At 42.2% G+C, this 16,203-nt stretch overlaps 1 protein-coding gene across 4 annotated transcripts in view; it reads right to left on the bottom strand.

Annotated features, from left to right (window-relative positions):
• LOC147098705 (serine-rich coiled-coil domain-containing protein 2-like) overlaps positions 1-16,203 on the bottom strand; it is a 730,402-nt gene that overhangs the window by 679,807 nt on the left and 34,392 nt on the right. For 2 of the 4 annotated variants that reach the window (XM_085970755.1, XM_085970756.1), the window contains exon 2: positions 1,208-2,693. In XM_085970755.1, coding sequence (XP_085826881.1) covers positions 1,208-2,654 — 1,447 coding nt within the window. In that variant the 5' untranslated portion in view covers positions 2,655-2,693. Of the gene's footprint in view, positions 1-1,207; positions 2,694-5,179; positions 5,336-16,203 lie in introns of those variants that run through there. The other 2 variants (XM_085970757.1, XM_085970759.1) reach the window with 2 other exon arrangements.

Raw genomic sequence — 16,203 nt, 5'->3', positions numbered from 1 at the left:
ACTATGCAGGTATCAACATGATGCATACATGTTCATGTGGACAGGCACACATCATACTAAAAGTAATCAAAAGTGGAAACTTAAACTTAATCTTTATGGAGTACAGACATAAAAAAATTAATTTACTTAGATGCTGAACTGCAGTATTGGGCGTTTGTGTGAAATCCTGTGTGCCCAAATCACAGGAGACTGGAGTTATACAATCACTTGCAAACTGGTTTCAAACCACAACTGTCATTGGTTTTGACTCTTTCCTGCTCTAATGTACTTCGGACTCAAATCTAACACTGGAAATCTGTTCAGCAATACCAGTGATAATGTAACTGCTGCCTGAAGGTGCACTTGCACTACAACTGCAATGTCACACCTTCCTCCCAAGAGAAGGAAGTCTTGCTCCGCTTTGCTTTGAAATCAGTTTTGCTCAATACCCAATTTACATTTCACACGTTTAGCACTGGTGTGAAAGCCAAAACTACTGTGCACCAACAATAAACATGTAATGTACCAATTCCTTGTTGACAATGTTGTAAAATCCAAATTGTCTTAAGATTTTAAAGTGGAACCCTTTCAAAAATCTAATTTATATAGAAAAATGAACACCAAATTCTATTGATGAGAAATATTTTAGGTTAGAACAGTAAATGCTGCTTGGGCCATCAAGGAAATGGTTGTGAGCTGTTACTGAGTCTAACTGTGGGTGAAAGCTGAATGAATGTCAGCAGACATGCTCATTAACACAGAATGCCTCAATGATCAGATAATTACAATTCCTCAATGATCACATCATTACAATTGTGCATGTTATTTCAACTCCCTCTTACACAGACTCACTAACTCCTCCATGGCTTTTGCTCTAATGAGGTAGTCAGCCCTACTACTTAAACAAAAATACTGACAAAAATGCAAAATAAAGTAAAGATATATATTAAAGCAACACCCACTTTATAAAACTCTTCACTGTTAGTTCCAACAATTTAGGGTTATTGTTGGCAGTATGAAGTCTACATATTAAAGACTGCGCTCATCTTGAGCCTGTGGTTGGTGATGTATTGTCATAACTGCTAACCAGCATTTCACAAGTGCACCAAATCTAAATGGCTACCACAACATTAGTGTAATCCATTGTATGCACGCTAAAATGTAAGTTACTGATTTATCTAAATGGCAAATGTACCATCACTGCATTTGATATTGCAATCTTACGCACCAGACAGTTCAGTCTCTATCCACTCTGTGCCTGTATATGCAGAAATTAGAGTTTCCTCTATTCCATCTGAAGACATGGCCTCATTAGGGTTGTAAAGATCATCAGGAATTTCAGTTGAAATAGAATTATCACTATCCACAATTTCTATGGACCCAGTACCTGAATGAGGTAAATTTTCACTTTTATCATTTATATCACAGTTGGAGTCAATTGAGGAGGTCAATACTTCTGGGTCATCAATATCTTTTCCAGTAGATTCAAGTTCATTAATTCCAGGTACAGTGTTCTCACCTACAGTATTAACACTTAACATGCTGTCAGCAGTATGTTCAATATCTACATTTTCATTATTTGAGCCACTTTCATCAATTGTTGGGGTCCCAGGGATTTCTTCTATGGTCCCAGACATTGAATTTACGTTACTTCCTGTTCCTGAAGAGACCAACCTACCACATTTAATCAACGAAGATCGTGTCACCTTGGAGGCAGAGGAAGAAGCATAAAATGGAGATGTGGGGCAGCTAGGAAGTGGAGTCTTTTTCAAGGCAGATGATGGTGCTTTTAGGCACGGTCTACTGGAAGTGCGTTTGCAAAGTAATTCACCTATGCTTGAGATATCTGTGCCCCTTGTATTGGCATAGCAAAGAACATTTGATTTCAAGGGAAGGCTTGTTCTCATTTGCTGTCGCAGACAAGACCGAGAAACATCTGCAGCCTTTGAAAAGGACAAAGATCTTGGTATTACATCAGTGCCACAAAAGTTACTTTGTACGGAATATGAAAAGCTCTGTGACCTAACAATGTTCTCATCTGATAAGTTCTTCAGGCTCTCCGTAGATTGAGTAAGACTATCTTTTGAACTACTTGATCCAGAGAAAGTCCCTTCTTGTTCAGACATCTTTACAACTGTTTTATGAAAATGGCCAATTGACTGGGCCCTTGAGATTTGTGAGGTGGTGAATGGCTGTCCCAGCATTCTACCACCATTTCCTTTTGTGGGATGATTTAAACCAGCCACAAGGATTTTATTTTCTTCTATGTAAGGTACAATCTGCTGCTGTTTTAGATGCCTTGATGCTGCAGATTTACTCTTAAAGCCCAAGTCTGTATGATCTTTGACGAGAGGAACCTTAGAATAAGAGGTTTTTTCAATTTTAACAAGTTCTTCATTAGTAACAGCACAAGGGAAGGAACTAGCTGGGTGTTTTGCATCTTGTCCACCAGGTTTAGCTTTACCAGACTTTTTCCAGTTGAAAGAAAAGGCACCTGCACGGCCAGTCCCATTCTGCTTGTCGCTATGTTTTGAACTGCTCGAAGCACTGACACTGCGAACACAGGCTCCATTCGATACAGGTTGGGGAAGAGTCTCACTTAGTTTAGAGGTTCCACCGCCAAACTTGGGCAATCTCGAAACAGAAGCAGCTTTGCTCTGTGTTTTTCCTTCCATTAGCTAGCAGACACTTCCAGTTCCTCATGTACTTGCAATCTGCAAAACAAAAAAATCAATTTGTATAAATTTACATTAAATAAATCTCCCCTTCCCCCCCCCCCCCCCCCAAAAAAAACACTTAAACCCATGGTACCTATTCCAAATAAAGAATAAGTACCCGGATCGATTCACTGGAATCCATTATCCTTCGGTCTCCTGTATGTGCCAAAAAGCAAATGACAAGAGCATAAGCCAACATTATCAAACTTATTTGCATATTTATTTAAAATATCTACATTCATAAACATGAAGAGTAAGGAATTAATTATATCACTTCAGCAGCACATCCCACCTATTCCTGGTTATGTAACTTTTATATTCTTTGCTTATAGAACCAGAAATAGGAGTGCTGCCAACTGAAGACGACAATTAAGCAGTAATATAGAAGCACCTGCACTGTACCCAAGAACCGAGACAGGCCCGCTAACTGAAAAAAATATCACAAAATGTGCCCCTGAATTGACTAAGTCGTAAATTGCCTGCTATTGTATATCTGTAGGAACCATATTATTCGACATAACTTCAAAATGTTGAAGGATTACTTTGATGAAGAAACAAACTCTATTTGAATTTAAAAACAGGGCTGGCTTTACCTCAGACAGTGAATAGTGGAATCACAAGACACAGCCTGTTGAAAAAGGTATTTTCCCATCTTACAGAGGTATACTTGATAGTGTAAATACAGATGTACACCTAGACTTCTAAAAAGCATTAGCTGGGTTTGTGTTCCTGCAATATCATCACAGCTTTTATGTAGTCAGTAATATTTCACGACAATGGGATTTTGTCAGTGTGAAACAGGTGTATTTGCTTTAATCGATCAAACAAACAGTGAAGCCGGCCTCCTAGCAATGAATGTCATAGGAGGTTCCAAGTGCCATAATTCAGTAACGTCAGAGTCTTTTGTCGGTGGGGCACTGGGTACATACCATGGAGCCTTGTAGGACACAGTTGAAAACCACTATTCCCATTAATTGTGTATATCTCAAGTTGCGGATACCAATAGATCTTGGTGTTTATTGGTGGATAAATCCTAAATCAAAGAATAGCATCAAGAACAGCCCTTCCCAAACCGCCAGGCTCAAATGAAAAAACAATTAAGATATATAAATATGAATAGAAATAAAAACAGAAAATGCTGGAAATACTCAGCAGGTCAGGCAGCACCTGCGGAGAAAGAAACAGAGTTCATGTTTCAGGTCGATGACCTTTCGTTAGAACCTGAAATGACCTGGAACGTTAACTCTGCTTCTCTCCCCACAAATGCTGCCTGACCTGCTGAGTATTTCCAGCATTTTCTGTTTTTATTTCAGATTTCCAGCATCAGGATTATTCTGCTTTTGTAAATGTGAACAGAATCGAGTTGGCAGGGTTTCGGCAGGCCGGTCTAGATTTATCCCTTTTCACATTGCTAAGCAGATTTAGGCAGAATATCTTCATTTAAATTATCACCAAATAATATAACCCCCTCGTAAAATTCAGGAGGTGGGCTGCCCACATCTTTATAGTGACTGAAATGGTGCCATACAGTAAAGAAATAATCTGGGGTTTTTTGTTGTCAGGCTGTGTCTGTGGTAAGGCTGCACTAACTCCCATCCCTAGCTGCCCTGAGGTGGTGGTGGCGGGTCATCTGGTGAGGTTGATTTGTATAGCCGAGGAATTTACTGAACCACAGAGGGCATTAAGCGTTAACCATGTAGCAAGAGAGTCACATGTTGACCAGACAGGACAGGGGGGCACGTTCCCTGCCCTGAAGCGCCGTGGGACATGTTACTGTGTTAAAGGCGCTATATAAATGCAAGTTGTTGTTGAAGGACATTAGTGAACTTGTGTTTTTATATCGTGCCTGTGCCCGCTCGCTAAATCTCTTGAAAGTTTTAACCACTTGGTTCCATTCCTCGGCTCTTCCCCCCATCCTCTTAATTTTTTTCCCCTCCATATATTTATCCACTTCCCTATTGTTATGGCTCAGGACCAATCAGAAAACAGCATTTTCACTAGCTCTGGGTCTCATGTAAAACTGCAATTCTTGGGAAATAAATCTCATGTAGAAATTACAGATTTGTCCAAATCATTTGCTCCAGAAGTATCTTAAATTCTATGGTTAAAAGACTTGTTGACTTTTCTTAAGGCAAACGTCCTGTGCTGTCAGGAATGTTGCCTTCTTATCAAACCAATTGCTTTGTGCTGGACAGACCAAGCAGGGAAGCTCCTGTCCCCGTATTCCTGTTACTAATCATCTGACACAGAATAGTGAATAAGGCCAGCAACAAGAGTATGGAATTCTATAATGAAACATTTAGAATTTTTTTCCCATCAAATACAGGGACAATCTGTAAGCTTTAGGCTTGCTTTACAATCTGCAGTGACTGAAAGTAATCAGATCAACCTAAAGCTGGATAAAAATGCAATCAGTCCTCAACAGGTTAATACAGCAGATAAGCTAAGTCAACTACCAATTAAAAAATTCAGCCAGTTTATACCTAGTTAATTCAACCCCAATTATCTTTTGTGCAGCATATCTTTTAATGATCTCCGCAAGGGACCGTCATGTCTGTCACAGTCACTAACACTTCAGGTACCTTCACAAAATAAATGTCTTCATGGACCAGATTGGCAGGGATACGGCCGCCCCTCCTACAATTTCAAAGCAAGAGAGTCATTAGCACTGACCTGGTTAGAAATTCCTGTAATCGAAATGTGCATACACAGAGCCTTTCCAGTTCTCTTGTCAGCGTGTTCTTGGAGTCGTTCCAAGGAACCCAACCCATGACGCAGAGCACTTTTGTTACTATGGCTTTTAGCCTCAACTTGTAGGAGCAAGGTAACTTACAATGCAACATCCTACAATTTAACCCGTTGTATGACAGATATTTTTCCAAAGCAGAAGTTCAGCAGTCTGGACTGGTAGATGTTTGCAGTATCTGCTGTACTATTTTATAGATCTCATTAAAGATTTATAATGGAAATTCTGAAACAATCACAAGCACAGTGGGTGGACGTTAACTATAACCATCTTTGGCAGCTGTGCAATAGTGCAGATGACAGTCAGACTATTTTACAATTAACTATACAAAATGTGTCTGTTAATCAGGGCCAAAGTGGATAGATCTTTCAGAAAGCTGGCACAGGCAGGATGGGCTGAAAGGCCTCTTTCTGTTCTGTAAAATTCTAAGTTTCTATAAAACCTTTACCAGTGCTAGATGTGGACTTATCACTTGGTACCTAGCAGGATCAGTTGCCAGTCAAAGATAGCATAGAGAAATGTGTGTGCCGAGTGATGCGAAGTGTCAGTGCAAAGTTGAAGGCCGTTACTACAATGAAAAATCTAAACTTCATAAAAACGTCAAGAAGTGGGCCAGTGAAGTGGGTTTAGAATGAAGCTAATTATTTATGATATGTTTTGCTAAAATACTAAGTTAGCTGCAAAGAAAGAAAAAAGAATGGTTTCCATACAACTGAACACAAGTGAAGCGCCAAAAGAGAAGATCGCTGTTCCTGGAACTGCTGCTCTACCATATCCATATGCACCTTTGCACTAATGACATCTTAGAGATATCATCCTTTTCCACTGCTTCCCCAGAAAGTGAGCGCAGCCAATCCCAACTCCAGCAGTGTTAGGAAGAGGTGCATGAAGAAGAATTTGATTCATGGCTGTATGGAAGAAACTCCTAGTGCAAGTCCAGAAGGCTGCTGTAGCTCAGATGGTGGCATTTTGGCAGGCATGGGCAGGTAGGGATTATTGCACAGGGATTCTACTGCTTTGCCAGAAAATGTAGTGAACACAGTTCAGGCGTAACCAGGAATGCTACGAAAGGGATCACTTCTACTTAGTTTCGTGTCGCGGCGTAATCATGCAAATTTAATTCAGGTTTTAATAAACCACACTGTCAAACTAACACTGTACAATATAAAACTTAATGGGCCAGAAATTAGGATCGGGTGTTTGCCGCGCGTGCAAGCCCCCGATCTGCACTCACCCTGCGCGCTGACATCTGAAGCCCGGGCCCGCTTGCATTTCCTGTCACTGGCCCGGTTCAGATGTCGGCGCGATGTGCTTACCTGATCCAGCGGCGTAGTTAGTGCGATGTGCCGGCTGGGATCAGGTGAGCACTCTGCAGCCAATCAGGGGAGGGGAAACTCATTCATGAGTTTGATAGTAAAGACTGTCAAACTCATGAAAAGTACGGGCGCCCAAAAGACTAGTTTAACTTTAATTAAAATTTTAAAAAACATCCCAATAATTAAATAAACTATAAATAACTTTAAAAAACGATTTAAAACAATGAATAAAAGTTTTGAAAAAAATAATTTTTTACAAAATCGGGTCTAAAAATAAACTTACCTTACTGTAAAGTCCTTAAAAACAATGAAGCTGTGGAAAAAATGTAATAATTTTAAATAATAGACCACTTACCTTCAAGAATCCACTCCTTACGCCTCCTTTTCTCATTTCTAAAAAGTCCAGGCCCTTGCACACGCGCAAACCTGTCAAAACGAAGGAAGTTCAACGCGTGCGCGCAGGAGCGTTGGACCTCTTAACCCCTTCGTTCGATGGAGAGGAAATGCCGGTTTCCCGCACGTGCGCTGTGCATGCTGGAATCCGGCACTTCCAACGGGCCCACGCGTGAGTACACCATCCGTACTCATGCGTTGGGACCGGAATTACTGGCCCAATGTAATACACCAAGCTTCCAGTGCTTTTAAAATGTGGGGCATATTCCACAGCACTGAAAGCTGCACATACACATCTGCTTGAAAGTCATGATTCTTCATTTTATTTTCTGGCTACCAAACCCTTCCCATCATTACTGGCCCAGAGATGGATTGCACAAACTAGGGCTGTATTCCCTGGAACTTAGAAGGTTATGGGGTGATTTGATCGAAGTTTTACAAAATATTAAGGAGAACAGACAGTGTAGGTAGAGAGAAACTATTCCTGCTGGTTGGGGAGTCTAGGACTAGGGGGCAGAGTCTAAAAATTAGACCAGACTTTTCAGGAGTGAAATTAGGAAACACTTCTACACACAAAGGGCGGTAGAAGTTTGGAACTCTCTTCCGCAAATGGCAATTGATGCTAGATCAATTGTTAATTTTAAATCTGAGATTGATAGATTTTTGTTAACCATAGGTAGTAAAGGATATGGGGCAAAGGCGGGTATATGGAGTTAGGTCACAAATCAGCCATGATCTCATTGAATGGCGGAACGGGCTCGATGGGCTAAATAGACTCCTCCTATTCCTGTGATTGAGCACTCAGGCTGCCAACACCCAGGAAAAATGGTGGTCTTTGCAAACAGTACTTGCAATGCCTCCAAGGCACTTGTGCAGTCAACAAAACCCGCCTCCCGAGATAGGTCTTGGCACCTCTAAAGAGAGCAATGTTGCTTTGTTTACCTTGCAATGCTTGTGAAATAAAGACCACAAGTTCCACTACGACTCGGGTAGATTTAAATGTGCAGCTCAAAGGCACAAGGACCAAGTAGTATAAATATGCATAAATTATCTTTAGCACAAGGAGTGATCTTTGAACTGGAACAGGGAGTAAAAGGACTTGGAAAAACTAATTGTTGCAAGCTCAGCTTTTGTCGTGTATTTCAATAGCAACAGTAAGGACCCCAAGAGTAGCCTCCAGTAACATTCTATTTTTCCTGTTAAAATATAAATAATGTTGACTAATGCATTTGCGTTCAGTACAATATAAACCTTGAATAAACTCCTTCAACACCGGATATTTTGAAGGCCCTCAATCTTTTGAAAAACTGCTGAATCCCAATGGCAACCGCAGGATTCAAAACCTAAAACAATGGCTCCCCTACTGCAATTGTTGGGTTTGCCCAAATTCTAGTGGCCATTCATGCCCTAACTTATTGCCCTTCCAGCACCCCTCTGCCTTGCTACCCCTCTCCCCACCTTCAAAAACATTTACCCATAATTTGCAGTCAGCAGCAAAGCAAAAGGTGTTCACCGCTGGCCCTGAAGAAAGCTGCCCACAAAGATCTCTCAATCTTGTGGCGAGAAGTTTGGTTTTTTTTGGACGTGCAGTAGAGTTCAGTGTAAGTTAATGGGGAATCCCGAACGTGAGCTCCTGTGACGTCCACACGCTGTCTAAGCAGCCAATCACAATGCAGAATTCTCTCAGACAGGGAACCAGGAAAAGAACAAGTTGCTTTTATTCTGACTTTTTAAAAATACGAGCGCGCAAAACCAAGATTGGGGCTCTCACATAGGAAAAGGTAAACCTGAAACAAATATGAACAAACTTTTTTTATTTTTTATTTAAAAATTAAATTCTTAAAAGTTGTAATTTTTATTATAATGGAGAAATTTGACACTCCACAAAATTAAAATTACTCAGGGCCATAACGCTTGTTTAGCAGTCAATTCACTGTTAAAACTCCAGTTACACCGAATCCAACAAGGTCCAACTTTTAATGGGGTATTTAACAGCGATATCTCCGCAGAAAAGCCCAAGTTTGTCAGTTTCACTGATTACACTGATTGGTGGCTATGGGGTGGGGGTGGGCCACAGCGTAGCCAGTGTCGGAGTAGTGAATGGCTGACCGCAACTTCAGGATTTCCGCATTAGGATGCACGTGAGCTACATCCTGAAGTTGCGGTCAGTTTCAAAGGCGTAATAACAGCGAACGCTGTTAGTTTGCTGTATTTACCCACCGTAAATTCCAGGCCATTAAATCCTACCTATTTATCCATGTGTGTGGTTACCTCCATTAACTCTTCCCATTTCCTGCGTGTGCCCACTGTATTCCACCTGTAAAGTGCCTCGGATGTTTCATTACAAGCAAAACGCCATATAAATGCTAATTGCTTGTTCACAAAAACAAAGTTGCTTTATTTTGGCCTATACAGCTTGTACCAGAAGCTGTGTCTATAACTGCAACATATTTGTGTACACATTTTTTTTAAATAGTGAATTAAAAGCACTTTTCTTTCTAGGAGCACTTAGCTCAGTATTATTTTTCTGAGCTGAAATGTTGACACTGAGCCACATGTACACAGATAACTAAAACGCAGCCAGTGGTGACTGCGAGACTTTAAAAAAAAAACAAACTCAGAAATTTAGGGCAATGATATCACCTGTAATTTCAAAACAAGCTTGAAAATTCCACTCACTCATTCTCATGGCCATTATCTAGGTTAAAGTAGGTGTACATGACTCCCAAAGACAACTCGTTAGAGGACCTTCACTATACTCGTTCGTGCTTCATTTTTGCCATGAGCTGGCATAGCTCATGAAAACTTAAACTACTATTGTCTGGTAATTAACAGGCAAGCTGAAAAAGAGAATAAGAGAATGGATGAACAAAGAAAGAAAGCAGTTTTAAAATCACAAAGAATTGAACACAAGAAAAGTGCTCGACACCAAAAACAGAAATGATCGGACATAAAAACAGAATCATTTAACAGACTCAGTGAAAGGGGAGGCTGTGTTTGATATGCGTACTATTGCTGCAGGGAAATGCCAATCGGAGGCTCTCCCAGAGAAGAAAAGATAATCAGATGGATTTGGGGCAAGCCTCATTTGTGCACCTCCTTCTTGCTAAACAGAGCAGTATTCACATTAGTGAAGGAGCAAGCCATCTACCCTGCCTCTCAAATCCTCATAGGAGGGTACATGCCCTCAAAAATCTATAATGTGCCCTCAGAATGGACTTTAATTAAAAAGGAAAGGAAAATCTAGGGGGAGTACCGTTTGTCTGAAGTACTCCCCCATCCTATATAGAAAAGTATTAGGCAAACTACACAAGTTGGATCTCCCCTTGCTCATAGGAGACATCACTGGTGGAGGAGTCCAGTAGCTCACATGGCAGCTCTGTCGGAAACAGCACAGGCCACAGCCGGAGAGCAACACTGAAGTCATGGAACAGCTGGACACCACACTATAGTCTGGGAAATCTGCACCCTAATCTATTGTGTGGTTCTCCAAGCTTCTGTGATGCTCAGGCGAGTCTATCATTTGCTACAGAGCCACTCCAGGTAGCATAGGGATGCTCCAATTCTATATCACTGGAGCAGCCTGTCAGCACTGGAGACCGACCCAAGCGTCTCTGTGCTGGTAATAAAATTAACGTTCCTAAAATAAAATCAATAGAATAGCGAGCACTACCACTAGACTTTCCTTCCCTTTTATCTTTGTTGGCAACAGCTTAACATTGACCGGGCCGGATACTTGTAGCAAATGACTGATAACACAAATCCATTTCCTTTTCCAACTTTGCTTGCAGACATCCATTCACTGGATACATGTTAAGTATGGTTCGTCCACATCAAAATCAATCTCGTAGCCTTAGCATTAATACCATTTAAACACAAGATCCAGCTGGAAGATAGCAATTCTCTCCTACATTAGTCCAGTCATCATAGAATGGTTACAGCACAGGAGGCTGCCATTCGGCCTGTCGAGCCTGTGCCAGATCTCTGCAAGAGCTCCTCAGCTAGTCCCACTCCCCTGCCCTTTCCCCGTAGCCCTGAACATTTTATTCCTTCAGATACTTATCCAATTCCCTTTTGAAAGCCATGATTGAATCTGCCTCCACCACTCTTTCAGGCAGTGCATTCTAGATCCTAACCACTCACCGAGTAAAAAAGTTTTTCCTCATGTTGCCTTTGATTTTTCTGCCAATCACCTTAAATCTGTGTCCTCTGGTTCTCGACCCTTCCGCCAATGGGAACAGTTTATCTCTGTCTAGACCCCTCAAGATTTTGAGCTCCTCTATCAAATCTCCTCTCAACCTTCTCTGCTCTAAGGAGAACAACCCCAGCTTCTCCAGTCTATACAAGTAACTGAAGTCCCTCATCCTTGGAACCATTCTTGTAAAACTTTTCTGCACCCTCTCGAAGGCCTTCACATCCTTCCTAAAGTGCGGTGCCCAGAATTGGACACAATACTCCAGTTGAGGCCGAACCAGTGTTTTATAAAGGCTCATCATAAATTCCTTGCTTTTGTACTCTATGCCTCTATTTATGATGCCCAGGATCCATAAGCTTTTTTAACTGTTCTCTCAACCTGCCCTGCCACCTTCAACAATTTGTGCACATATACCCCCAGGTGTCTGTTTATGCACCGCCTTTAGAATTGTACCCTTTAGTTTATATTGCCTCTCCTCGTTCTTCCTACCAAAATATATCACTTCGCCCTTTTCTGCGTTAAATTTCATCTGTCACTTATCCGCCCATTCCACCAGCCTGTCTATGTCTTCTTGAAGTCTATCACTATCCTCCTCACTGTTCACTATACTCCCAAGTTTTGTGTCATCTGCAAATTTTGAAATAGTGCCATGTACACCCAAGTCTAAGTCATTAATATATATCAAGAAAAGCCGTAGTCCTAGTACTGACCCCGGGGAACACCACTGTATACCTTCCTCCAGTCCGAAAAACAACCGTTCACCACTACGCTCTGTTTCCTGTCACTGAGCCAATTCCGTATCCATGCTGCCACTGTCCCTGTTATTCCATGGGCTTCAACTTTGCTGACAAGCCTATTATGCGGCAGTTTATCGAACTCCTTTTGGAAGTCCATGTACATCACATCATCTTTATTGCCCTAATCAACCCTCTGTTAGTTCATCAAAAAACTCAATCAAGTTAGTTAAACACGATTTGCCTTTAACAAATCCGTGCCAGCTTTCCTTAATTAATCCATACTTATCCAAGTGACTGTTAATTTTGTCCCGGATTATCGTTTCTAAAAGCTTCCGCTCTATCGAGGTTAAAATTACTGGCCTGTAGTTGTTGGGTTTATCCTTACACCCTTTTTGAACAAGTGTGTAACATTTGCAATTCTCCAGTCCTCTGGCACCACTCCCATATCAAAGGAGAATTGGAAGATTATGGCCAGTACCTCCGCAATTTCCATCTTTACTTCCCTCAGCATCCTAGGATGCATCGCATCCGGTCCTGGTGACTTATCTATTTTAAGTACAGCCAGCCTTTCTCGTAGCACCTCATCAATTTTTAGCCCATCCAGTATCTCAATTACCTCCTCTTTCACTATGACTTTGGCAGCATCATCTTCCTTTGTAAAGACAGATGCAAAGTACTCATTTAGTACCTCAGCCATGCCCGATGCCGACATGCAGTCGTCTCCATTTTGGTCCCGAATCGGCCCCACCCTTCCTCTTACTCCCTATTTACTATTTATATGCCTATAGAAGACTTTTGGATTCCCTTTTAGGTTAGCTGCCAATCTATTCTCATCCTCTTTCTCTGCACCTCTTATTTCCTCTTTCACTTCCCCTCTGAACTTTCTATATTCAGCCCGGTTCTCACTTGTATTCTCAACCTGGCATCTGTCATACACCCCCTTTTTCTGCTTCATCTTATTCTCTCTCTCTTTCATCATCCAGGGAGCTCTGGCTTTGGTTGCCCTACTTTTCCCCCTTGTGGGAATGTACCTCGACTGTACCCGAACCAGCTCCTCTTTAAAGGCAGCCCATTGTTCAATTACAGTTTTGCCTGTCAATCTTTGATTCCAATTTACCCGGGCTAGCTCCATTCTCAACCCACTGAAATTGGCTTTCCTCCAATTCAGTATTTTAACTCTAGATTGCTCCCTGTCCTTTTCTATAGCTAATTTAAACCTTCTGATACTGTGATCACTGTTCCCTAAATGTTCCCATTCTGACACTTGCTCTACTTGACCCACCTCATGCCCCAGAACCAGATCCAGCAATGCCTCCTTCCTCGTTGGGCCGGAAACGTACTGATCAAGAAAGTTCTCCTGAACACACGTCAGACATTCTTCCCCCTCTCTGCCCTTTACACTATTACAATCCCAGTCTATATTAGGATAGTTGAAGTCCCCCATTATCACTACTCTATAGTTCTTGCACCTCTGTAATTTCCCTGCAAATTTGCTCCTCTATCATTCCCATTAGTTGGCGGCCTATAGAATACACCTAGTAGTGTAATGGCACCTCTATTGTTTCTCAACTCTAACCAAATAGATTGTCCTTCACCTCTCCAGGACATCCTCTCTCTCCAGCACTGTAATATTCTCCTTAATCAATACTGCCACCCCACCTCTCTTCTTTCCTTCCCTATCATTCCTGAACACCTTATATCCAGGAATATTTAGTACCCAATCCTACCTTTTTGAGTGAGGTCTCCATTATCACCACCACATCATATTCCCATGTGTCTATTTACACCTGCAGCTCACCAACCTTATTTACCACACTTCGTGCATTCACACACATACACTGTAAACCTATCTTAGACCTTCTTGTATTCTCTTTTAGTCTGACCCCACCTAATACCGTCCAATTCTTACTCTAGTGCAATCTGTCTCTCCCAATCCTTTGTGCACCTTGTTTCTCCTTTCTAATGCTACATCCCCCTGCCAAATTAGTTTAAACCCTCCCCAACACCAGCAAACCCCCCCACGAGGACATTGGTCCCAGCTCTGTTGATGTACAACTCGTCCGGCCTGTACAGGTCCCACCTCGCCCAGAATCAGTCCCAATGTCCCCGGAATCTAAAGGCCTCCCTCCTGCACCATCTCTCCAGCCATACATTCATCTGCTCCATCCTCCTATTTCTATACTCACTAGCTTGTGGTACCTGAAGTAATCTGGAGATTACTGCCTTTAAGGTCCTGCTTTTTAATCTCTTTCCTAAGAGGGCACTAACAGGGCGCAAAGCAACTAGCGCCCAGGCACGGCACCGCCTCCCGCGAAATTCAGCGCCGTGCACAATGCCCCGCTCGCGATCTTCGGTAGCACCCCTGACTTACCGCCGGACACTATGTCTGACAGGGTCAGGGGGAGCCTACCTGCAGCTGGGGCGGCGCTACTTAAAGGCGAGGTGCCGGACGGCCATTTTTGTTGCTGGCCGCCTACCAGCACCTGCCTCCGCTGCCATCCCTGGCCTCCTGAGCACCCCCTCCCCCCGCGGATGGCCTGCTGCGCTCCATGAGCCCGTCACTTCTTGAGTGGCGTACTCTTTTGCCTACACTCCGATCCCAGTGGCCCAGCTGGGCCCCAGGTCACGCTGCGCAAGGCCCCTCACTTTTAAGAAGGGGAGGAAGGCCTGCAATACCGCGGTGCGACGTGCCACAGCGCCACGATATTCCCTCACAGCGCCCCAAGAGGGAGGCGGGGCGCTTCCAGCCCCTAAACTTGCTTTTATATCTGCTCCTTTTCCTGCTTTTTTCCAGTTCTGACGAAAAGGTCTTCGACCTGAAACGTTAACTCTGTTTCTCTCTCCACGGATGCTGCCTGGCCTGAGTTTTTCCAGCATTTTCTGTTATTTCAGAATTCCAGCATCCGCAGTATTTTGCTATTGTATAAGTTCTTGTCCTACTGGGCTCATCATTTTGGGATCAATTTTTATACAATAACTTCTTGAGCAAGAAACTAAAATCTCCATTTAAAATTAAGGTAGCTGCTGCAAATTACTTTAATCTCCAATTGCATTTCAGTTTTTCAGTAAGTTCACTCAGGAAATCTTTCTTCATGTTTTACATACAAGAAATGTCTTCCTTTTTCTCCCCTTCTCTTCAGAAAGTGTTAATCCCTGTTGGGGCACAGTCCTGCAGACATTTCTGGCACCTCGCCCAACTTTGTGTGTGGCTCAAGACAATAAGCAATGGCACATCATTCAATCATGGAGGGTTGAATGACATCACAGCAGAGTATTACCCTGCCTTCACCCAGTGCCTGCACACGCACCTCCCAGCTGAAGTCACTGGAGAACACCAAGTAATTTCCCCTTCCATAGTCCATCGGGGCAGAGGTCAATTGCAGCATTCCAACTGCTGCCCTGGCTTTGATCAACTAACTCAGCATAGACCAGGAATCAAAATAAGTGTATTCTGATCTTAAACGATAGGCCTCGGATTGCTGTTAAAATGGACAGTAATACTAGGTTTGGCAATGGAAACACTACCATGTGGAGTTTTCAGTAGTTTGGATTAGAGATTTAAGCACAGTGATGTGTCTTCACACATGGACACCTACTTAATAAAAACGTCAGTTCTGATTTTATTTCTCACCCTGCTTTTGAATGAATCCTGTTAGCCAGTCTTCATCATGGGGTTTGGAACAGGGAGCAATAATAACCTCACCAATGAGATCCAGTGAAAGGTTACATTAATAAAAATAAAGTCAAGCATCAATATGGTGAATCCAATTTCCCCCCGACATCATCCTTTTAAAATTACCAACAGAAATCAACATACTATCCCTACCTGTAAGATCAAGATAAGCCATACGCACCTGTTTAAAAAAAAAAAAAAAATCACAAAGCAGCTTTGAATTTGACATAATCCTGCTGTCCAGCTCAACAGGAATACGATGGGTCGGCCTAACTGAGCCAACACAGACAAGATACCTCATCGCTGAAAATGTATACCTTTGCCACCTTCAGTGTCCTAAAAACCTAAATTTTGGATTCCCAAAGATATTGTTCATAAATTTATAATTAAAACGCATCAAGTACATTCTACTGGGCTACAACCCTTTCACCTCTATTTATTCTAAAT

This window comes from Somniosus microcephalus, chromosome 29, assembly GCF_052327205.1.
Source record: "Somniosus microcephalus isolate GS21.2 chromosome 29, FLI_Smic_1.0, whole genome shotgun sequence".
Lineage (NCBI taxonomy): Eukaryota > Metazoa > Chordata > Chondrichthyes > Squaliformes > Somniosidae > Somniosus > Somniosus microcephalus.
This window is presented reverse-complemented; position numbering and strand designations above follow the sequence as displayed.